The 24,163-nt window shown below is 44.1% G+C and overlaps 2 protein-coding genes across 4 annotated transcripts in view; one reads left to right on the plus strand and one right to left on the minus strand.

Annotated features, from left to right (window-relative positions):
* Nucleotides 1–3,571: 3,571 nt before the first annotated feature.
* The window catches only part of SERPINE3 (serpin family E member 3), a 31,114-nt gene continuing 10,522 nt past the window's right edge, over nucleotides 3,572–24,163 (plus strand). The window contains exons 1-6 of the mRNA XM_059143990.1: nucleotides 3,572–3,914; nucleotides 5,959–6,237; nucleotides 11,731–11,964; nucleotides 13,598–13,798; nucleotides 15,311–15,509; nucleotides 23,043–23,143. Of these exons, the coding sequence (XP_058999973.1) occupies nucleotides 5,982–6,237; nucleotides 11,731–11,964; nucleotides 13,598–13,798; nucleotides 15,311–15,509; nucleotides 23,043–23,143 (991 nt within the window). The 5' untranslated portion in view covers nucleotides 3,572–3,914; nucleotides 5,959–5,981. The remainder of the gene's footprint in view (nucleotides 3,915–5,958; nucleotides 6,238–11,730; nucleotides 11,965–13,597; nucleotides 13,799–15,310; nucleotides 15,510–23,042; nucleotides 23,144–24,163) is intronic.
* Nucleotides 16,086–24,163, minus strand: part of INTS6 (integrator complex subunit 6) — a 109,258-nt gene continuing 101,180 nt past the window's right edge. For 2 of the 3 annotated variants that reach the window (XR_009346835.1, XR_009346836.1), the window contains 2 exons: nucleotides 22,313–22,470; nucleotides 16,086–16,377 (listed from right to left, as the gene is read on the minus strand). The gene's annotated coding sequence lies outside the window, so the exon portion shown is untranslated. Of the gene's footprint in view, nucleotides 16,378–22,308; nucleotides 22,471–24,163 lie in introns of all 3 variants that reach the window. The other variant, XR_009346837.1, reaches the window with a different exon arrangement.

A 24,163-nucleotide genomic window follows, 5' to 3' on the forward strand; every position in this document is an offset into this window, starting at 1 on the left:
CCTCATCTCCAAGAGGTGGGTAAACCAAATGCGGTAGTTGCTCATGGGGTGTTACCAGCAGCTGGAAGCAAGGTTCAGATCTATGCTTAGAACCGCGTGGACAGATCTTAAAAAGATAGTGTCGGTTGAAATACATTAGGAAACATGAAATATGGAACGTATAACCTTGTGTGTAAATCTAAAATGCATGTACACAAAACGACAATACATAATTTTCAAGAGCACATTCCTAAAAGGAGACAAAATAACAAAGGGAGACCTTACATGGACAGGCATGATGATGTAGCAGGAAGGAAGGACTAGCCAGCCTTCCCCCTCTGAGGTCACGACCCCGAATGACTTCGTTTTTACAAGTTGGATAAAAATGAGCTTGGAATTTAAGTTCATTGTCCCTTGTTAAAGTCTCCAAACTTTTTCTTACAAGACATCAAAAAAGATATTTTGGGATTAAACAGCATAGATTCACCCCTAGCCAATTACATGGTGATTCTCAAAGCCCCTTCCTGTGTGAGCACGAATGTCACTTCAATGATCCTTTCTTTAGATAAGGGAGGGGGGGCGGTGGTTAGATACATAATCCAAAGAACCTGGTTTTTTCTGCTTATCAGGGACCATGCTGGGTGCTTTATAGACTCTCTCATTTAATGTTCACAGCGAGAGGTTGGTATTATAATGCCATTTTGCAGAATCCGTAACTAAAGTTCAGGGCAGTTCAGTAACGTGCTGAATGTCTATACTTAGTAAGAAGCAATTTTTTTTTTTTAAAGTAGGCTCCACACCCAGTGTGGGGTTTGAACTCACAACCCCAAGATCAAGAGTCACAGGCTCTGCTGGCTGAGCCAGCCAGGTGCCCCAGGGAGCAATTACTTGCCGTCAGGCCTTTGTGCTGTCCGCACCACTCCCATACTGAAAGGTGCTGGAAGGAGGGAAGGTCCAGTGGCTCATTTTGAGTCCATGCACTAGGTACCTGTGAAGAACTTGAGGGCTGGGTGTCCACTGTCACCTGTGACTGGGGGAGCCAACACAGCGCCCTGCACTGTCTCCTTCCTGGAGGGGACAGGCAGGGTCACCTGCCCAGTTTCCCAGGAAAGACTTGCCGGTTTTGTCCAAGTCTGTGGCAGCGGGTGCTGGGTTACCTCGAGTTCCCCGGGTTGACTCTAGCATTGTCTGAGATTTCATTACTGTGCCCCTGGGTCTCAATTTGGTCACAGTGTTCTCTCGCCTTGGCAAAGTCCTCAAGGACAGAGGAGTACAAATGGGACTGCCTCTGTACAACCCCAGACAAGCAGCCCAACCACCAGGAGGAGATGTCCTTGTATTAATTATGTTCTCACAGGATTAAAATGCAGTGCTCCTCTCCATCACATTAGTTTGGTAGACCCCTGGGTTCAGAAGGAATTTGTTGATGTCTGTAAGAAATCAGGTTGGGAAAGTATAAAAATTATAATCAAAGGCGCTGCCCCTCATGCAGTCTCTCTACAGGCAATTCACTGTAGCCTTCCCAGTGAATGTGAGCAGAGTGCCTGAGCCATTGGAGTCGGGGCTGGCCACCCAATGTCCTGGAATTCCCTAGCCAAGAGGGATTTCAAGAGCCCTGGCAGACACCAACGAGACTGTGGCAAAGAGCACAAGCCTTGGAGTCAAGGATCCCTGGTTCAAACCCAGCTTGGCCTCTGACTGCAGGAACTTGGGCAAATGTCTTGAATTCTTGAAGCCTTATTTTGCTATCTGCAGAAGGGTATAATAATACATTCCTCCTAGCACTGTTATAAGGACTCACTGCAACTGTAGATGTAAGGCATATAACAAAATATCTGGAACACAGCAAGTGCTCAACAATGCTCACTATTTTTGCTGTTATAATGAATAAATATCTCCAAGGATGGAGGCTCCCTTAGCAGGGTCACCAATATCCTGCAAGGTAGAAATGAGCATGATTACCTTTGCTACAGTGGGCAGGAAACACTGCGGCTGACCCAGGTGCACAGCTGAGCCCACAAAAGAAAGATCAGTTGCAGTTCATCTTTTGTTCATCCCCACTTTAAAATGTTTAACACATATAGGAGATATACTTGTATGCTAAGTTTCCCTAGCATTTTGCCCTGAGAACATTTTTTAAAAGCAATTTAGAATGATACACTGTTAGAGTTAGGAAGGGAAATGTTCATAGAAGTCACGTGGCTGGACATTTTTGCAATTTGGGAAATCTTATCATCAACTCTTTTCTCCTTGATTCTTTTTAACTCTTAAGTTCTTCTTAATTTAGCCTAGAGCCAAGCATCTGGGTCCCCTGAGAGCTGAGCCCGGGTTGCTGGTTCACTGCTTCACCCACAGGAACTAACACAGTGCCTTGAAATCTCGCAGGTAAGCAAGAGATAGCTGTTGGATGTATGGAGGGAAGGAAGCAAGCAAGCCAGCCAGCCAGCCCTCTCTGAGTGCTATAGAATGAGATATATCTATATCTATATCTATATCTATATATATATTCCAATATATATATATATGTATATATATATTCCACTATTGTTCTATGGCTTAGAGTCCAAACATGCAAACAATACACTTCAACTCAATCCAAAATTTGGGAAGATTTCTAGTAGAGCAATTATAGAACTGTAACTACCCTAAGACCTAAAAATTACCCCAGGCTTGAGTGTCAGCAATAAAACTGCTTTGAAGTGAATTGCCAACTACAGGCACCAGAGTGGCTCAGTTGGTTAAGCGTCTGACTCATAATTCCAGCTCAGGTCCTGATCTCAGGGTTGTGGGATTGAACCCCACATCGGCCTCTGCCCTGGACATGGAGCCTGCTTGGAATTCTCTCTCTCCCTCTTCCTCTGCCCCTATGACCCCACTAAAAAAAAGAAAGAAAGAAAAGAAAGAAACCATTTAAAAAAATTAAAGTGAATTGCCCACTAAAACAAATAAACAAATAATAAACAAATTGGCCACTGATTATGAAGGTATGAGTAGTGGTCAGATGGAAAACAGCCTCATGGGTTTTCAAATAGGAATGCTTAATGCATGCCTGAGAGAAAATTACAAAGAATTTCATTCATTTCCGAAGGTCTTTTTCTTTCCTTTACATTGTAATAATTTAAAACCTATCATCTATTTTGAACTTAATACAGTGCTGAAGACCTTAATAGAAATGTATGGAATTCTGAATTGGTCACAAGGACAGACTTCTGACAGAATCTGCTTACACTTTTCCCAAAGGCGCATTTACTCATGGGTAACATAGTCTCTTTCTCAAATTAAGTCATCAGATTTATTAACTATTGTATCTAAGAAAAACAAGATGGTTATTAGTGCCTGTATTACATATAAATATATGCATTCACTTTTATTAGTAATAAACAAGGCAAGTGGCCCTGTCTCAATCTTATTATGCTCTATCTTGGGTTGTTTTTCCTTTCTCTTCTGCAGAATCTCCAAGTTTCAAGTGCCCAATGACTGATTTATTGTTTCCTTCACAGGAGGAGGGGAGTAGCATTAGGTACCTGGTACCCAGCAGAAGCCGGGTAGGCAGAGTTATCAGTGGAATTCCTCAAAGTGACAAAGGGCTGGATGAGGGGTTCCTTGCTGGTACAACCAGGTCACAAGCCTAAGAAGGCTTGACGGGTGTGGCTGGCTCCCTCCCCACGACCTGCTCTGTTTCGGATCTGGGCTTTGCTGCCCCCGGCAGTGCTCCTGCCCCTGGCTTTCTGCAGGACCTCAGGCTCCAGGAATTTGGACCGAGTGGTAGAGACATCGCCGGCAGAGACGGCCACTGCCAGGTTCCTCCCTGCGCTGTCTTGTGATTCAAAGCAGACTCTGCTCCACTTTTTAAAAAGGGGAGCACGTTAATGCTGGAGACACACAAGAACAGAATCAAGCAAGGAGACACCACAGTCTGAGGCAAGAGTCCGTGAGTAAGCAGCTCATCTGTGGTGAACCGTGGTGGGGATGTGGCCACAGGGAGCCCCAGGGCACTGGAGACTGTTTACTGAGGGTCCTTATGGGAGGTCGCAGGAGCTTCAAGAACACTGGGACTTGGTCATTGCACAGATGACCCGGGGCTGGGAGCTGCTCCCTCCAAACACACAGAAAGACCCCCCCACACACACACATACACACACCATCCACCCCTCCAGTATGAAGCCATCCAGACCCTGCATTTGTGTCTGGCTGAGAAAAGGTGTTTTTCCATCTTGCACCTTCATCTGAAGTAAACACCGTTGAGCCTGGTGGCATTATTTGCCAACTCCTCATAGGACGTGACTTTGGACTGGGCCTCTCTCACGGCCGTCCTGTCTGACACCAAAGTTAGATAAGGGAGCAGAGACTGCTGTGGGCTCTCTGTGAGGCAGAGTCATTGACTACACCTTGACCTTTCTGTTCTCTGCATTAATTTCCAGCTAGAGCTCTCTCTTCCTTGGAGGGGTACCATTCTTTTGTAGGAGCGATACTGGTCTAAGTCTACTGTCTATGGGGTGCCTGGGTGGCTCAGTGGGTTAAAGCCTCTGCCTTTGGCTCAGGTCATGATCTCAGGGTCCTGGGATCGAGCCCCACATTGGGCTCTCTGCTCAGCAGGGAGCCTGCTTACTCCCTGCCTACCTGTGATCTCTGTCTGTCAAATAAATAAATACAATCTTAAAAAAAAAAAAAGTCTACTGTCTGTGACAGTGCTTTTTTTATGAGAATAGTTCACATCACAAGAATTCTGGTATTCTAGTTATAATTAGCTCATTTATCAATATTCTCAGGTATATTTCTATCTTTAGTGTTTTATATTCCACTCATGGAAGACCAGGGCTTGCGTCACATGTCTTCTTTCCTTTATCTACATGTATACTGATTCAGCACTTCCATCCATCCCCCGGTGCCCATCGCAAGTGCCCTCCTTAATCCCCATCACCTGTTTCACTCATTCCCCCAACCACCTCCCCCCTGGTAACCGTCAGTTGTCTGTAAAAAAAAAGCCTGTTTCTTGATTTGTCTTTCTCTCTCTTCTTTTCCCCTTTTTGTTTTGTTTCTGAAATTCCACATATGAGTGAACTTGTATGATATTTGTCTTTCTCTGACCGACTTATTTTGCTTAGTGTCATACCCTCTAGTTCCATCCTCTTCATTGCCAATGGAAAAAATCTCATTCTTTGTATCGCTGAATAATGTTCCATTGTATAAATATACCACCTCTTCCTTATCCATTCATCAATTGATGGACACTAGCCCCTGTATTTTCTTTTTAAGATTATTTATCTATTTATTTGAGAGAGATAGTGCACATGAGCAGGGGGACATGCAGAGGGAGAGAGAGAATCAACTCCCCACTGGAAAGAGAGGCTGCCCGACCAACCATGGGGTTTGATCTCAGGACCCTGGGATCATGATCTGAGCCCAAGGCAGACACTTAACCAACTGATCCACTCAGGTGCCCCAAGCCCATGTATTTTCTTAAATGATTCACCAAGTACCCTAAATCTCATTCTCTTTGTATTGGAAATACAGGTACCTTGTAAGACTGCTGCAATGATTAACTGAGAAAATACAAAGTCTTCTGTAATGTACTATATAATGTATTCTTCTTATTATTATTATTATTATTATCATGACAGACGTAGCACAGCTACAAGCTAGGTAAATACCAAGAAATATGAGTAGAAGGTACTTCTTACATTTCTTTTCCAACCCTATGGTTTACTTCTGACCAGACCAGAGCCTTGGCCAAGGTCATACATTTAGTAAGTGACAAAGCAGCCTAAAAACCTTCCAGCCCACAGTGTGGCTTCATGGTACGTGTTTCTAATGCAGAGACAACAGAGTGCAGCAGAGCAGCGGGTGTGGGATGAGGCTGGGGACAGGGGAGGAGCAGGCCCCCGGGAACACCTCCCTCGGCCATTGTCAGCCCTGAACACAGACCAGTTCTCTGCAGAAGGGAACTGTCTGCCTCACCCTGCATCTCCTCCTTCCCAGCTGCAGGCAGCCTCCCAGCCTCCATGTGGCTGGCCCTGGTTACGCTCCTCCTGCTTCACTCCTGCCTCCATGGAGGACAGGGCGACCTCCGCGAGGACCTGACCTTGCTGAAGACCGAGTTTGCGCTTCGCCTTTACCGGGACGCTGCAGCCCCTAGAAATGGAACCAATGTTGTCATTTCTCCTGCCGGTGTGTCCCTCCCTCTGGAGATCCTGCAGTTTGGAGCCCAAGGGAACACTGGCCAGCAGCTGGCACAGGTGCTGGGCTACACCGTCCATGGTAAGAGGGCTGCTCACGCTCCCGTTCACTCTGCTGCTCCCACTCCCCCTCCTGCTCAGGCTGCCTCAGGAGGTGGGGTATCTCTGAATCCAGCGGCTGGCACCAGATGACCAGACTTCAAACTTTGAATCACGATCCCCTTGATGATCTTTGAGTTTCCCTTCTAACCTCAGGTTTCATGGCGATTTTTCAATTTCATTTTACTGGCCCTTCTGCAGAGCCTACCAGGTGCCAGGAAGTGTCCAATCACCTTGTAATTTAATGTGATTTAATTAATTGTCACAACAACATAATTATCGTCATGGGTTCTGATGCTCAGAGTAGCCATATACAATTGCTAAGACTTGAGAGAAATTATAAATCATCCCTATTTGAGAGTTGAGCAAACAGACACCAAGAGCTTCAGCCACTTGCCCAAGGTCACACATCTAGTAAGTAGCACACTTGAGACTCAAGCCCAAGTTGTCTGGTTCCAGAGCCCCTGCCCTTGACCCGGCTGCTTTCATAAACCTGTGATTTCTAGCCAGTGCCACCGCTGCCAACATACCTCTGTGATTACATAGTTTGGAGCAGCTCTGTCGGCAGTGACCCAAGGCTTGTGAATGTCTGGTCAACCACAGCTAGCCTACACTCAGCGCCTCTGGCTGCATGGCTGGCCCCAGGGCCCAGCCAGCAGCCCCATGCTAAACACAGACACCCGTGCACATAGCTTTGGTTTCCCCATCTTGCAATAAGGTAGCAATAAAAAAGGATGGGGGTTGCAACTGCATAAATTAACATGTTCCAGAGAGTATAAGAACAAATACCCACACAGCCTGGGTGAGAGCTTCCCTGGAGCTCGAATCTCGAGGTGGCAAGTGAAGTTTAACCCTGAAGATATCAGGCACAAGGCACCAGCTGTACATCCTGTCCCCCTTCATCCATGCCCTGTCCCCTGCCAAAACCACTCTCACGATGCTGCTGGCCAGCTTCATTTTTCTCAGCGAGAATATCACAGAAATGTACGTCCCCACGGACCATTCTTCAACCACATTAGATTCAGTACAAGGCAATCCCTGAGCGCCTGTTGCGGGTGCTGTGCTAGGATCTCAGCATCCAGAAACACAAGGAAAACTCTGAACACAAGTGGCTCAGTCTCATAGGAAGGATGCACACAGAAACACTGCTCTATGCGGTGCAGTGAATGTATTTATCTGAAGTAAGTTAGTACAGGGGAGGATGCTTTTATCCCACTGGCAGGTCAGGAAGCCCCCCCCCACCCGGGAAGACATGGGGTCTGAGCGGAGTTATGCAGAATAAATAGGCATGTGTAAGAGAGACAGCCATTTCAGCCTTAAAACAGAGCCTCACGGGGTGCCTGGGTGGCTCAGAGGGTTAAGCCTCTGCTTTCAGCTCAGGTCATGATCTCAGGGTCCTGGGATCAAGCCCCACATCGGGCTCTCTGCTCAGCGGGGAGCCTGCATCTCCCTTTCTCTCTGACTGCCTCTCAGCCTACATGTGATCTCTGTCTGTCAAATAAATAAATAAATAATCTGGGAAAAAAAAAACAAAAAAACAAAAAAAAAAACCAGAGCCTCACAAAAGTCAGGATTCAGGGACAGAGAGAAGTGTAAGTGTTCTCCTGCAGGGAAAGGGAACTGATTACAGTTCTTTCTCTGTTATCAGGTACAGTCAGGGTCCCTGGCTAATCAAATATGATGATTAACAGGGTTTCCATAGACCCCATTCGAGAATTATCAAATGTCAGGAACACTTAATGGTCAAACCCTGTGGACCATAAATGCACCCTTTTTCTTACTCATAAACTCCTTTATTATCTTAGAGATTCATGGTTAATTATGAACAGGGATGTGCCACTTCTAGGGTTGCAGTTAATCGAATACCCCTGTGCTTTGGTTTGTCCCAACCTAGCTCAAAGAACTGCTTAAAATAACCTGTCAGTGCCCGGACCCAGGTTTCCTTTTAAAAGTCAAGGCAGACCCAAAAAAATGTATAAAAAGCAGTATCAAGCACATTCCAGGGTCTTGGGGCATTGTTCCTGTTTAATCAACAGAAATACCTCTCCACCTTTGCAGTGGAGCACGTCAGCATTGTCTTGTTCTCACTGCATTTCTAGCCAATACGTGACCACCAGGAGCTTTGCTAGGATTCCTACCTGCTGGTCAGACAGCACAGCGTGAGACTCAGAATGGACACCAGCGGTATCCCTAAAGACCACCTTTGTTTCTGCTACACAAAACACACAATTTCCTAGTGTTCCAAGTTCGAGGGAGTTCTGGTGCTTTTCTAGGTAAATTGATAAAGGATACTTTACAGCTTTCTATTAAGCACAAGAATAATGCCCAGAACAGAAGCCTCAGAAATGAAGGTGGCCTGGCTCTTGGGAAAAAATTCTGTGTGATGATGGTATGGATTTCACTTTTCCAGTCATTATACCGTTTGATCCCCATAGAAACCGCAAAGATTAATAATCCCCTTCTTACAAATGAAACAGGGGTTAACGATCTGGCAAGCCTCGGCAGGTGGCAGAGCCAGAATTCAACTCCCAGTGTCTCGGACCCCAAATCCTATGTTCTTGCCACAGATGCATGAAGACATAAGTGCCTGGCCTTTTCTATTTTTAACCAGCGATATCCCCATTATTCTCTCAACCCAACCAAACCTTTTGACTCCACTCTTAACTTAGCCCTCTTGTAATTCTCTAGCACATAAAACATTAGCATCACTAAGTTTGTAGTTTGAGAATTTTATATTCATTAACCTTACAGAGTCAGGTCCCACCAGATTCCGTGTCAACTTCGGGAAGTTCAGTTCAGCAAATTGACTCAAAAGGAAGGCATTCTCCACCCTGGTCTCGCAAATGAGCTAAAATGCTCATCCGTAGCAAGAGAAATTCATGAGAACATACCATGTGTTCTTCTAGCATGTTCCTCCCACTCTGTGGCCGTCTGAGAGCCCCTCTCTTCAATCGCACCACCCTCACTCCATTCCTGATCTAAGGCTGTGCCCAAAGCTTTCCTTCTTTCAGCCCTCTCCTCTCCCACATCCTTCTGTGGGATCTACCTAGCCAGCTCTCCGGCAAGAAGGATGCTCTCGGGAGGGAAAGGGAGAGGGAGAGGGATTAAGCCAGCAGTAACACAATCTTCTCTCAAAGGCTACCAGGGAGGAGCAGCTCCTCATGGCTCACATCTTTAGTCCTACAGGCCCTGTCATGGCCAAGGACGTGGGAAACTCACAGTAACACAGCCAACCAGGAGTCTCTGTGCTGCAGAGCGCCATAGAGAAAGGGGCTCTCAGGAGCAGAGCAGAGGGTACTGTCTCTCACCGACGGGCAGCGGGGCGGTGAAGGGCCCCCTCCGACCACACAGTGACACTGAGCAAGCTTATCTGTTTGTCTGGACCCAGCTCCTTCGTCTAGAAATGGGGGTCACAATAGCAGTAAAGTCACAGACTTGCTAAGAGGATTCAGTGGGATGGTGGACGTAGCCCCGAGTCTGTGAACACCGTCAGCAGTTCTCACACTGGAGACGTATATTCCAGCAACATCTAGAAAAGCCCTCCTCGCGTGCAAACGGGCAGGCTCAGGTGGAGAAAAGCTTTTTCCAGCCAACTTACACTGCTCCCTTAACGTTTCTGGATGAAAGAACAGCTGGTCCCCAGACCCAGATTGGGAGAAAGGACAGAGAGGAGGTCCCACTACTCTGTGGACCAGGGAAGTGTCCCACACTGTCTCACATTGTCCCTGCAGAACAACGTTTTACAGGGACATGGTTTTATAAATACACATGACCTCCTTCAGTGAGGAAAATCTGGTCAGAAGTAATTTTTCCATTCATTTCTTTATTAATTAAAATAAGGATCCTGGGCTCCTGGGTGGCTTCGTTGGTTAAGCGACTGCCTTCAGCTCAGGTCATGATCCTGGAGTCTCAGGATCAAGTCCCGCATCAGGCTCCCTGCTCGGCAGGGAGTCTGCTTCTCCCTCTGACCCTCCCCCTTCTCATGTGTTCTCTCTCTCTCTCTCTCTCTCTCTCTCCTTCTCTGTCTCTCAAATAAATAAATAAAATATTTTTAAAAATAAAATAAAATAAGAGCCCTGGAGTTAGGCTGCAATTCACAAGATATATAAGCCAAATCAAGTCACAGTTGCAGATTCTGAGAAGTAGCTTTGCTCATGAAAGTTTTCTGGGTGAGATCTGTCCCCAGCTGTGATCTGTAGACCTGTGGCAGAGGCTCTGGCTAGAGTGTATTCTGGGTGCCTGTGCCCCTCCAGAGAACTTTGGCTGAGCAACTTGAGGAGTTTGCTGCCCTCCCCTGGCCTGGCCTCTGACACATAGCAGGTGTTGGAGTGGAAGGACCCCAAGCCACGTCAGAGACTCCTTCCAACACATGCCCTAGGGGAGCCAGGACAGGGCAGTGCAGAAGGAAGCAGCAAAGCGTGTGTCTCCCAGGGCCAGTTTGTGGATAGCCACAGGGCTGTGCCTAAGAAGAAGGGGAGGAAAATGGGACAAGGAAAGGGCTTTGTTCCAAAATCAGCCTCAGGTGGAGACCTGACTGCTGGCAAAGCCCAGCTTCCATGTGTCTGGGACAGCCCCGGATACTCAGCTGTGCCCTGACTCACCAGTGGGTGAGATGCCCTGCTCCAGCTCCGGAGTCTCTCTTAGGGGAGACTAAAAGCCACAGCCAGGGAATAACATCGCAAAAAAGAAATCCGCTATTGGTTATGGAGAGAAGGAAGCAATCTCCTGTGTAAATCATAAATAAATAGAAGTCCAGCCACCATCCAAGAGGGTGGAAACTACCGACTCTTGCAAATGCTTATCATTTCCTAAATGTTCTTGGAGGTTCTTGCTGACATTAATAGCTCCAGCTATCCGCTGGCTCTTAGGGAGATGGGGGATGGGAGGCATTCTTACCTTTCCGCTGTGTTTCTCACATCAAAAACATCGTTCTAAAAGAGGCCACTTCTAAACATCCCTCAGACTTATGACATGCAGTCGTGAGAATGGATGTAAGGCCCTGTACAAGGTACATGAACAATTTGACACCGTGGCCACCGTCTGTCATTGTTATTTATGACACTCCTCGTTAATCGACTGACTTCTTAAATATTTGAAGCCCCATCGCCCTGCACATCAGACCAGCAGCTTTCCCAGCCCTCTGGACTCTCATGATGTCTGCTCAACATGTCTGACTCAAAAAGTTAGGGAGGGAGAGTCTCTGGGGTGTTGGTAGTGATTTTCTGTTTGACTTAATCCCGGTTTGATTTCTCACACATCTTGCATGGCTTCCCCCCCAGCTTTTCATCTGCGGATCCAGGCCAATTCCTGGGCAATTTAGTCATGACTTATGCAAATAGACTGTAATTGGTAGATGAGCCTGTGAGACGAGAGTGGAGTTGCTGAGGCCCCACTTCCGTGCACTGCATAAAGACAGATGGTGTAACTCCTTACCTACACTCACCGCTGTCCATTTATCCCAACACCTTTTTCCCAGACCGAAGGGTGAAAGAGATCTTACGCACTGCTTACACCACGTTGCCCAACTCCGGTCAAGGCACCAGGATGGAGCTGGCCTGCACCCTTTTTGTGCAAGCTGGAATGCCACTCTCCCCCTGCTTTGTGGAGCAGATCTCCCGGTGGGCCCACAGCAGCGTGGAGCCAGCCAACCTCAGTGAACCCAGCGGCACCAGCATGCAGGCCAAGGAATGGGCCTCCTGGAAGATCGCAGGTAAAAGAAACCATTCACCTCGGTGAGGCTGATGTCAGAGGGCTATGAACACAGGTACCAGGCCTTGCTGGTCAGAAGCCACATGGATGGATACTCAGGTCACCCTCGATTGCAACAGAAGTTTGTTCTCCTGGGAGACTCTACCCTTAAATGACATGCTCTATGAAGCAAGCAAGCTGACATTTGGCCTCCTTCTGCCCATCTTCCCACACGCACACACAGAAGGGAGCTCTTCAGAGCCTCCTACCTCCAGGGGAGCCCTGCAGGCTTTGCTGTATGCACCTTTTCCCCTAAGGTGAATCCTTGACCATCTCCGCCTCCCTAGCTCTGCTGTCATCTACAATTTCTGTGACAGCAAAATAAAGTAGGAGCCAAAAAAGTTCTTGGAATTCAAGCAGAGAAAAAGTTAATAAGACATTGGGCCCCAATGTCTTTGATAAATGTTATCGAAGAAAAACACTTAGAAATAACCTAACTGCCCAGATTTCCATGAATTATAGGACCTACATATCATGCAATTGGAATTAGTAAAGATGGTAAAAATTAGTACACTTACTGAGGATCCGTTTACTGATTTAATTCTTTTCTAAGTGCACTGTTTTCGTTATCTCTGTTTATCCTCATAGCAATCCCAGGAGATAGGTGCTGTTCTTGCCCCCAGTTTACAGGTAGAGGAACTGAGGCACAGAGTCAGGATCCCAGCCCAGGCAGTCTGCCTCTAGCATTCCTGATAATTACAAGGGTTACACAAAAATAGGGAGAATGTTCAAGATATATCAATTTATCAACCACCCCCCCCGTCTGTTTTCTTCAACGCTTCCCAACGTCTTTTCAGTGTACTTAAAAGTGTTTAATTCACTATGCTGTGGGGTGGGGGTGGCACAAGGCCACACAGCTGCGGTCAGCCCCACCCGCGGTGATCGTCCTCCATGGAAGAGGGGCGGCCAGGGAAGAGCCTGGAGTCTGGGGCCGGGCTACTTGTGTTCAAATCCATGGTCTCTGTCTTGAGCAGCTGGATGGTCTGTGGCTTGACCACTCACACATACGTGACCTGGGACAACTTCTCCAGGCTTTGGTGCCCTCTCTGTAAAACTGGGAATAACAATTGAACTGATGGGAGGTGTCGGTGAGGGTTTGTTAAAGCATTTCAAACAGAGCACAATATCTGTTTTTATTAATAAAGGGCCGAGGCAACAACCATCGCAGAGCCTGCTGTCTTCTCTCCAGTAATGCATGGAGTTTGAAGACTGTGCCCTGGATGTTACTGTCTAAGCAAAGACTCTGCCATGGATGAGTCCCAACAGCGGGGGGTTGGGGGGGCGGTGAGGTGGGCGGGAAGAGGAGGGGGTACACCATGCAACAGCCCAGCCACAACACCCAGTGCGCCTCCCAGGCCCACCGGACAGTACGTACCTAAGGCCCCTGGGAAACACCCAGCCAGGACCAACGGGAGCCTCCCAACCTGTTTTGCAAAGGATGAAAGCATGGCCTTCAGCAAAGCTAGTTACACCTCCTGTTATTCCCCAACTAATGATACTGACAAGCAGGCCACAAACCCAAGCTCAGGGATGCCCTGGAACCCTCCAGGACAGGTACGCCGATCTCAGCAACCCCATCGTTCTCTCACTTGCAGGTGATGACCCAGGTGGTCCAACGTGGGAGCATGGTGGCGGGGCAGGCCTGGCCCAGCTGGCACTAGTGAGCACCATGTCCTTCCAAAGCACCTGGCGGCAGAAATTCTCCTCTAGGGACACCCAGCTCCTGCCTTTCACCGGCGCCCAGGGCCTCGTCCTCCAGGTCCCCATGATGTACCAAATGGCCGAGGTCAACTACGGTAAGCTCCTTCCCCACCAGCAGGGCCGTCTTTCATGGGAGGAACACAGGAGTGATATGGGCAGGGAGAGGAGAGCAGTGGGCGATCTAGAAGGAGCCACAGTGTTTCTCTGCCTTCCCTCCGCTGTGAGGTGTGTGAGGAGTGAGGAGAGCCCAGGGTGCCAGAAAACCCAGAGAGGACAGTGAGGAGAGGGGGTGGTGGGGGAGAAACCTAATTTCGCGCTTGACATTTCCCTCTGCACCTACTAAGAGGCGTTAGTGTAAAACCAAAAATGTTTGGACCAAACCACCCCCACCCCGGCAGGCACCCCCATAAAATGAACAGCTGCTTCATGGTTTGGTGCTGACATAGCACAAAAGATTGAGAGTCCAGTCTAGAAAGCTCTCGAGAGCGCCCCGCCGTGGACCTGACATCCGTCATCCCGCCCTGCCAGGGTGGTCACTCATCCCAGCCCACGGGGGTGCAGGTGCCGGGTCAGTGCCAGGAGACCCTGCCCTGCAGGCTGGCTCGTGGTGTGGACACCTCCGTGGAGTCCCAGCAAGGCAAGAGCAGAAGAGAAGGGACCCAGCTGCCTGTGCCCACACCTCCCTCTCCCAGCCCTCGTTTGCAGGCTCAGCCCTTCCAGCTCTGGGACTAATTCTGTTCCCATTCAGGGAAAAGCCAGTGAGAGTGTTTTAGGAACTCTGGCATTTAGAAAACTTGCTGTCGTCCTGCTTCGATTCCATGCAGAACGCATTGTGAGTGCTCGTCACAATTTAATCATTTGTTTATTCATCCAGTAATTATTAACTGAGGTCAAGTAAGGTGAGAGTGGGAAGAACGTCAACCAGATAAGTGAATATGTATTTATGACTTTTATAGTTCTTGTTCCCAAAGTTTTCCCCATTGCTGCTGTGACCCATGTTGGTTGATCTGATTGTCTGCTGCATAAAATTTCCCAATTTTATGGGTTTAGAACTTTTGTTGAAAGAACGATCTAGCACGAAGAGCCTGGGTCCCCACATGGCCACAAATGGCCAGGATTGGAATGGCTTCCCCTTTAAGACAGGGCACCTGGGTGGCTCAGTTGGTTAAGCATCTGCCTTCAACTCAGGTCATGATCCCCGGGTTCTGGGATCAACCCCCACATCAGGCTCCCTGCTGGGGAGTGTTTCTCCCTCTCTCTTCCCCCGTTCATGCTCTCTCTCATTTGTTCTCTCCCTCAAATAAATAAAGTCTTAAAAAATAATAATAATTTAAAAAACAAACAAACAAAAAAGACAGTAGATGGCTCTCCCATGTGCCATCATCCTCACTGTACCCAGACACTGAAGACCCTGTGACTCAAGACCTACAAGGATATCTTAGAAATTCTAAGTCTTAAGATCAGAAAGGGTGACAGTCTTTGGCCTCAACAGCTTTCAAAGGGTGAGACAGACACCTATTAGTAAAATGTATTGTTTCCCGTTCTGCGAGATGGCCCTTCCCCAGCTCCTGGGACAGAACTAATCCCCCCCTCTACTGAATCCCTAGGTCAGTTCCAGGACCCTGCAGGCCATCAGGTGAGGGTACTAGAGCTGCCTTACCTGGGAAGTACAGTGAGTCTGCTCCTGGTTCTGCCACGTGACAAAGACACCCCACTGAGCCTCATTGAGTCACAGCTCACAGCCAGCATTCTCCACGTCTGGACCTCCAGCCTCAGGAGAGCCAGAATGGATGTGTTCCTGCCCAGGTGAGTGGCCGTCTCCTCCTTACAGGGTGCTCTGCATTAGAGAACCCAGGTGGTCTGACTCTAGAGTCTGTCCTTAACCACTGGGCCCACTTGTCTAATGTACCCCTAGAGGTTAGGAACAAGGAGGAGCGACCCTAGAGTTGGGGTCCAGGTCAGAGTTTCTGCTGACTAGCTCATGATGCGGATAGAACAGACTTAATTTCCTGGAGTCTTCTCAAGAGAAGATACTCTGCCTTCACTGGGCCAGACTGGAGGCCCCGGGTTTCACGCTACAACCAGTTCTCTGAGCAGGGAAAGAAGAACAGTATAGTTACCTTGGAGGAATGTGCCCCAGATCTTACCACATCCTAAGAGTATACAACTGTCATTTTTTTCCAAAACCAAAGACACAAGATAATTTATGTCATTGAGCAAATGCCAATATAATTCTGATCAGAAGGCAAATTAAGGTGTAAAAAATTCAAGACTTGTAGTCTCTGTGCTGAAGGTTCTCCTTCTCTCTCAATAGAGTTGAGCTTTTCTTTAAGAAAACCCAGTAGGTACAAATACAAATTGTTAAAAAGTAAAGGTTCTAGATTTTGCTTTTCCAAAGCGAAATTTATTTGCAAAGCTCATTACTTGACAAAGAATTCCGTATTGAAATTCTTTAAATGATAAGCTTCTCTCGTACATTTGAAATCAAAGTGAACTTGTAATTAGTTTGTAGACCAGTATCAAACAAGGACTGTTGTCCGAGGGCTTGGGATACGGATTCCTCATGCTCCTTCCTGCTGGCCACTTTGGCTTTCTCTGCTGTCCAGGCCCTCAGCACCACTGGGCCAGTGGTCTTGGCAGTGCTCCTTCGAGGAGTTAAAAATAAGCCCAGACTCTGAAATAAAAACACACAAAGAGAGATCCAGTGAGTTAAGGCCAAGGTCTAAAGTGGGATATGGCATAACCAGGGCAGAAGGTGAACATAAATCTAAGAGAAAGCCTGTGTCTCCCCAAACCAAATATCTGGACCCCAAATAAAAGTGGAAAGTCAGGATGCCAGCAGATCTCTAGCAGGGAACAGAAGCAACCCTAGCCTTTCTGTTCTGTTTGAGAGAAGCCCAGAGAAGGAAGAGGCACTTTTGATGTGGAAAGTAGACAGAGAGTGCAACCCGGTGCAGGAATCTGTCAGTCTCTTCAGAATGAGGGGACAGATGGTTGTCCTCATCCTGGAGCAGCTGCTGTGAGGAAGAAGCCCCAGCAAGATGCCCAGCTTCTTCGAGAGGTCTCCACTGTCTAATTCCACCTTCAGAATGATCTGAAACACCCCAAAGACAGGGACAGGATGGGGCTGCAGAGATCATAACAACACACAGTATGAATTAACACTTGACCTTGTCCCGATATATTTCTTTTTTATCTCCCTTAGAGTATGGAGTCTACCATCCAGAAGGTTTTATGAAAATGAGGCTCTTTCACAAGCAAAATTCACCAAGTAAAGAAACAACTTCAAACCCTTGAAGGAATACATAGAGAAAGAATTAAAATGAGGTTTTAGGTCTAAATTTGGGTACAAAATGTTGGACCATGGTAGACACAAGTCATGTTTTGGAAAAGAACTTACCTCTAGTTCTGCAGATCATTGATTCATCATTTAACATGATCTGCTTTATAGCCAGCATTTTTCATGTAGCAAGAGCAAAAACTTCTGCACCCTGTGGGTAGCAATACAAACATTGTGTGGCACTGAGGTGTGCCTTGGGGTTAAACATCCCCAAACAGTGTATTAGTAGATTCTGGATGAATGATGATGTCTAGCTTCCAAAGTAATATTTTATTTATGAAGACATAAAATAAAATGTATAGGGACAATTAGTCTTCATTAGGGATATTAGTTAACCAAAAGAATAATCAAGAAAGCCAACAAGTGCTAACAAAGGTCATTTATATCCATAATAATGTAATACCCCACAAAAAAGACTAATAATGTCAAATATATATTTGTTTAATGAGTAAGACATTTGGTTATTAGATCGACATAGTAGGAAGCTAAACATGAGCATTTCTTTTCTGACAATAGAAGTGACATAGTGGTTTTTTATTGAATATAATTAACAGTGCTACAGTTTCAGGTGTACAGTGTAATGAATCACAAATTCTATACATTATTCAGTGTTCATCATACTAAATGTACTTTTTTTTAAAAGATTTTATTTATTTATTTGACAGACAGAGAGAGAGATCACAAGTAGGCAGAGAGGCAGGCAGAGAGAAAGGAAGAAGCAGGCTCCCTGCTGAGCAGAGTGCCCGATGCGGGGATTGATCCCAGGATCCTGAGATCATGACCTGAGCTAAAGGCAGAGGCTTAACCCACTGAGCCAACCAGGTGCCCCAATAAATGTACTTTTAATCCCCATCACCTATTTCACCCACCCTCCACCCACCTCCCCTCTGGCAACCACCAGTTTTTTCTCTGTATTTAAGAGTCTGGGTTTTTCTGTATGTGTCTCTTTTTATCTTTGTTTCTTATAAGTATTTTAAAAATCCACCAGATCTTATATATTCGGAAGTTTTGGCCTTCCTTTTAAAGGGCTGCTAATCATTGTCATGTGTGGATTATTTTTTTTTTTTTATGGGCATTTTCTTTTTTTGTTTTTTTTTTTTTCTTTTAAGGTTTATTTATTTATTTATTTGACACAGAGAGAGAGAGAGAGATCATAAGCAGGCAGAGAGGCAGGCATAGGGGGAAAGGGAGAAGCAGGCTCCCCGCTGAGCAGAGAGCCCGATGAGGGGCTCGATTCCAGGACCCAGGCTCATGACCTGAGCCGAAGGCAGAGGCTTAACCCACTAAGCCATGCAGGTGCCCTCTTTCTTTTTTAAAAAATTAAGATATAATTCACCTAACCATAAAATTCATTCTTTTAAAGCATACAATTTAGAGGTTTTTAGTATATTGGCAAAGTTGTGCAACCATCAGCACTATTTAATTTCAGAACATTTTCATCACCTCTAAAGGAAACTCTGTGCCCATTAGTAGTCCCTCCACATTCCTTCTCCTCACTAGTGTCCTAGGCAACCACTAATCTACTTCCGTTCTCAATGGACTTGTCTGTACCATACATTTCATATAAATGAAATTGTACAACATGTAGCCTTCTACATCTGGCTGCTCTCACTGAGTATACCGTTTTCAAGGTTCATTCTTGTCGCAGTGGTACATCAGTACTTCATTTTTTTTTATGGTGGAATAATTTCCTATCATATGGATATTCTACATTTTGCTTTATCCATTCATTGGTCTATAGACATGTAGTGCCAGGAAACTTTTTGCATGTTTTTACATTTTGGCTTCTGAAATACATTGATGTGCACATTTTTGTGTGGGTATGTTTCTTGGTTACCTAGGAATGGAAATACTGAGTCTTGTGTTAACTCTACATTTTATACCTTGAGGACCTACCAGTTTTCCAAGGAGCTATACCACTTTACATTCCCACCAGCAATCTATGAGGTTCCAGTTTCTCCATACTCTTGTCAATACTTGTTATCATCCATCTTTTTTGATAAGTCCCTCTTCATGTGGGATGTGTGGTGGTACAGAGGTTTCATTTTGGTTTGATGAAAGTTTCCAGAGTGGATAGTGGTGGTTGGATAGCAATGTGAATATACTTCATGCTACTGAATAATGTCCTTAAAATGGTAAAATTCTATGTGGTGTATATTTTACTACCATTTTTTTTTAAGTCCCTCTGAATGGAGGGAAGGATAAAAAAGTAGGGATTTTATAGTGTTTACATTCAGAAACTACATAGTTTTCCTTAGTTACATTGGTAGGATTCACCAATCCCCTTGCCTTCCAGCAATACCCTTCTCTGTGTTTTGGCTTCTCCCTCAGGTTGAAGGCAAGATGGCTGCAACCTGTCTAACCTCACAACAGTGTGTGACAACAGCTTTGGAGAAGAAAACCCCCATTTTTTCTTGTAGCCATCCTAGTTGGTGTGAGGTGGTTTCTATGGTGACTTTCATTTGCATTTCCCTAATAACCGATGATGTCAAGCATATTTTCATGTGCTTTCTGGCCATTTACACATCTTTTTTGAAGAAATAGCTATTTGAATTTCCTCTCCACTTCTAAATTGGTTGTCTTTACTGCTGACTTGTGATAGTGCTTTATATATTCTGGATGCTAGTCCCTTATTAGATTTATAATTTGCAAATATTTACTCCCATTTTGTGGATTGTCTTTTCACTTTCTTGACGGTGTCATTTGAAGCATTTTAATGAGGTTCAGTTAATTTATTTTTTCTTTTATTTCTTGTGCTTCTTTGATGTCATTTCTAAGAAACCATTGCCTAACCCAGGTTACAAAACCTATGTCTATGTTTTTCTAGTAATTTTTAGTTTTAGCTCTTATATTTTAAATTAATTTTTGTATTATGAGGTAGAGGTCCAATTTCATTCTTTGCATGTGGTTATCCAGTTGTCCCAGCAGCATTAATTGAGAAGACTATTCTTTCTCCCATTGAATTTTCTGGGTACCTTTGTTTAAATTAATTGACTGTAAGTTAATGGGTTTATTTCAATGGATTTAGTTTCAGTTCTAGTCTATAGGCACAAATGTCTATACTTTAGCCAGTATGACACCATCTTGATTACTATAATGTTTAGAAGCAGGAAGTGTTAGCCTTTTGACTTAGTTCTTCTTTTTTCAAGATTGTTTTGGCTAGTCTGAGTCCCATACATTTTCATATGAATTTTAGGATCAGCTCATTGGTTTCTGCAAAAAAGGCAGTTGAAATTTTGATGATGATTGTGTTTAATGTGTATATCTATTTGGGAATACTGCTAACAATATTAACTATTCCAATCTGTGAACACAGGACTGTTTTCATTTTATTTATGTGCTCCTTAGGTTCCTTCTATTATGTTTTTTTAGTTTTCAGTTTACAAGTTTTGTATTTTTTTTGTTAAAATTATTTCTAAGTATTTTATTCCTTTTGATGCTATTATAAATGGAATTTTATTTGCAGATTATTCATTGATAGTATAAAAAGGTTGACTTTTGTACCCTGGTCTCATATCCTGCCACCCTGATTAACTCATTTATTCTAAGAATTTTTTCACTCTGTGTATGTATTCCTTAAGATTATATATATACAAGATCAAGTCATTTGTGAGTAGAGATAGGTGTACTTCTTTCTTTCTAATCTGGATGCATTTTATTTCTTTTTCTTGCATAATTGCCCTCCATGCCCTTCAGGACAATGTTAAATAGAAATAGTGGACATCTTTCTCTTATATCTGATCTTAGGCAGAAAGCATTCAGTCTTCACCAGTAAGTATGATGTTAGCTGTAGGTTTTCTGTAGAGGCCCTTTTAGAGACTGAAAATTTTCCCTTCTGTCCCAAGTTTATTGAGTAATTTTTGTTTTCATGAAAGGGTATTGGATTTTTTCCCCACATGCTTTTCTACATTTATTGAGATGATCATGTGGCCTTTGTCCTTTATTCTGTTAATCTGGTCTTTTACACTGATTTTCATATGTTGAACACACCTTGCATTCCTGGGATAAATCCCACTTGGTCATGGTGGGATTTATATTTTGCTGCATTCAATTCACTAATATTTGGTTGAGGATTTTGTGTCTATATTCATAAGAGGTATTAGTTTGTAGTTTTCTTTTCTCGTGATATCATTGTCTGGATTTGGTAAAGGGCAATTTTTTTTACTCAAGATATTTTTGTAGCATTTCTTCTGGGCTGGCCTTCATAGCCATACAAGGAAAAAAAATCACTCTCACCTTTTATGGTCATGCCTCACTTTTACTATTATCTTTAGTTACTAAAAAATATTACCCAGTTTTATCACCTACCATAATCACTGTATTTGGCTTCAAACATCCCCGAGCTTTTTCTCAATATCCCTGAGAAACACTAAAACCGAATTGAGAACAATAAAGTGCATGAGTTATGTTGGGCATTGTTGAGCACTTTACAAGAATTATTTCACTTAATCTTCACAAATCTAATAACTAAACACTATTATTATGCTCATTTCACAAATAAGGAATTGGAGGCAAAGAGAAGTAAAGTAACTTGCTCCAGTTCCCTCGGCCAGTAAGAGGCTGTGCCAAGATTCAAACCCTGGCATTGGACTCCCAAATTCATGCTCTTAACCAATATGTTTCAGCATTGAGAGTTTTCAAAATGGATGTGTTTTAAGTATTTAAGAAAATTTCAGAAGAGGTGATCAAAATTTTTTGAGAATGTCAGCATAGTTGGAGGAATCCTGTGTACCTTTTTGGAAAACTATTCTAAAGATCCCAAACATATATTTATGAGAAAATACGATACTTCTGTTTAAAATATTGGTCACCTTGTCTTGTATGGCAATGAAGATCTTTGATATTAAATGGTCTTGTCCAGTATTTTTACTTTTCTACAAGTTCTGCATAGTTTATAGAAAAAGATCATCTAAATTCTTTTTTTTTCTAGTTTATAGTATTTTTTTCATAGTTTATAGAAAAAGATCATCTAAATTCTAATTTTTTTTTTATTTTTAAAGAAAAATAACATGAGCAATCCTTTCAAAGGATCCTTCAACAGTAAAATTTTCAATGCTTTGCCCTTGGAGAAATATTACAAAGTTGGTGTGTAGATTCTTCCTGCTCTCAGGACTTAATAGGAAAACCAAAATTTTTACTTGCATTTCTTCCCTCCTGTGCATCAAAGACACACAATGAACACAGCAAACACAAAAATATGGCTTATCAAATATGAACATATTCAATGACACACTCTATTGTTAATCAACAGCTGCTTTTCTGCACCTACTATGTGAGATGTCTCACGACATGGGAGGTAGCAAAGGGTAGACGCCAAGAGCACAGGCTCTGCATGCAGACAGCCTTGCTTTGAGTTGAGTTCCATCACGTATTCATTACATCATCTTGGGCAAGTGTCCTAATCTCTTTAGGCTTCAGTTTTCTCATCTGTAAAATGAGGATAATAATAACATAGTTATGTGAAGATGAAATTAGATAATCTACATAAAACACTTGTCAGAGTATCTAGTACATTGTAAGCAGTCATTAATTAGTTACTGTTAGGAAGTAAAGAATTAACTGAGATATCCTCTCTTCCCAAGTAGTTCATAATATCATAAATAACAGTAATAGGAAGGAGAATAGTACATACACCAAAAGAGCAGAACAAATGAAGTGTCACTGGGGACTTAGCAACCAAAGGACACAAAACAGCTGGAGAAGAGAGGAGGGGATAACAACTGAATGGAGCTTAGAGGACATGGAGGTAACTCAAAAGCCATCAAAGGAGATGGGGTGGAAAGAACAGCAAAAACAAAGGTATAGAGGTGGAAGAGAGCCCTGTGTGGTCAGAGTAGTCAGTGGGTAGGGTTTAGAAGGAGCAGTGAAAAATAAAGCTGAAAATGAGGCTGGAGATCCCTGACTTCCAAGTTAGGGAGTTTGGCAGTCATGTGGTGTGTATGAAAATATTTTGAATGAGATTTTTAAATGAAAGTTGATGGTTTGTTTTTGTTTTTTAGATTCAGGATCCAAAATCATTTCAATTTAAAAAGCATTTTAAATTCTTGGGGAGTCACCGATCTTTTTGATCCACTCAAAGCTAACTTGAAAGGAATTTCAGGTAACATTTCTTCTTTCAAAATTTTTGGCATTGTGCTTGGGGGCAGCTTTGTCATACTTTGATTAAGGGATTTTCATCTACCAAGGCTTCAATGGTACAGTCAGAGTTAACATTATTTAAAAGAGGAAAGAAAGCTTTGCTTTATATAAATTCTTATATAAACATATAAGATGTATAAGCATATTCTATTGCTCCAGATAAAAGCCAAACTTGGGTTGGACTCTGTGGGAGAGGAGTGTTTCTTGAGACCTCTAAGCCCTGTTTTGGAGACCACCTTCAGAGTGAGGTCAATGGCCAGAGAACACAATACAACTCAGCCTCCCTCTGCCTGTCATGACTGAGAGCATGCCAGAGACAGCAGTGCAGCAACAGAACTCTTCATTCTGCCCTCCCACTGTCATGCTAGCCTCACAGTTGCCCTTTGTTTCTACCTCTTCCCTCTCCTGCCCTCCTCGTGCCATTTCTGTTCTCTTCCCATAAACTAACCTTGAAACTCTGTCATCCAACCAAGTTCCTTTCTTCAAATTACTCACGTCCCTGTAATCTTGCCCTAAAGTTGTTCTCCTTTCCCAAGTCCATATTAAAATTCTTTGCCCCTAGTAAATGCGCTGCTACTAATCAATAGGAGCTGTATTTGCTTATGATCTGACAGGGAACTTACACCAAATATTAAAAAAAGAATGGAATGCCAAAACCTTATGTTCCAGATTCTTCTATTAGATTAGCCTTCTAATTAATCTTCTATTAGCCTTCCATTAGATAAACTATTGCTAACTCCAAAGGCTCAGGTTTGTTTCTGCTCTGGATAGTAATAAGTTATTTGTATGAAGATGATGCTGTAGCAAGTATTTTCATTGCCTGATAAGTATTTCTTTGCCTGATAAGCTTCAGAATCTCCATTTTAAATGCTAGAACCTCATCACACAGAGTTTTCTAAAGCTTGCTCAAAATCTTATTAAGCAATCACACACATAAACACACACAAACACACATAGGAATTTGGTCCATAAAAGCAATCTT

This window comes from Mustela lutreola, chromosome 13, assembly GCF_030435805.1.
Source record: "Mustela lutreola isolate mMusLut2 chromosome 13, mMusLut2.pri, whole genome shotgun sequence".
NCBI lineage: Eukaryota > Metazoa > Chordata > Mammalia > Carnivora > Mustelidae > Mustela > Mustela lutreola.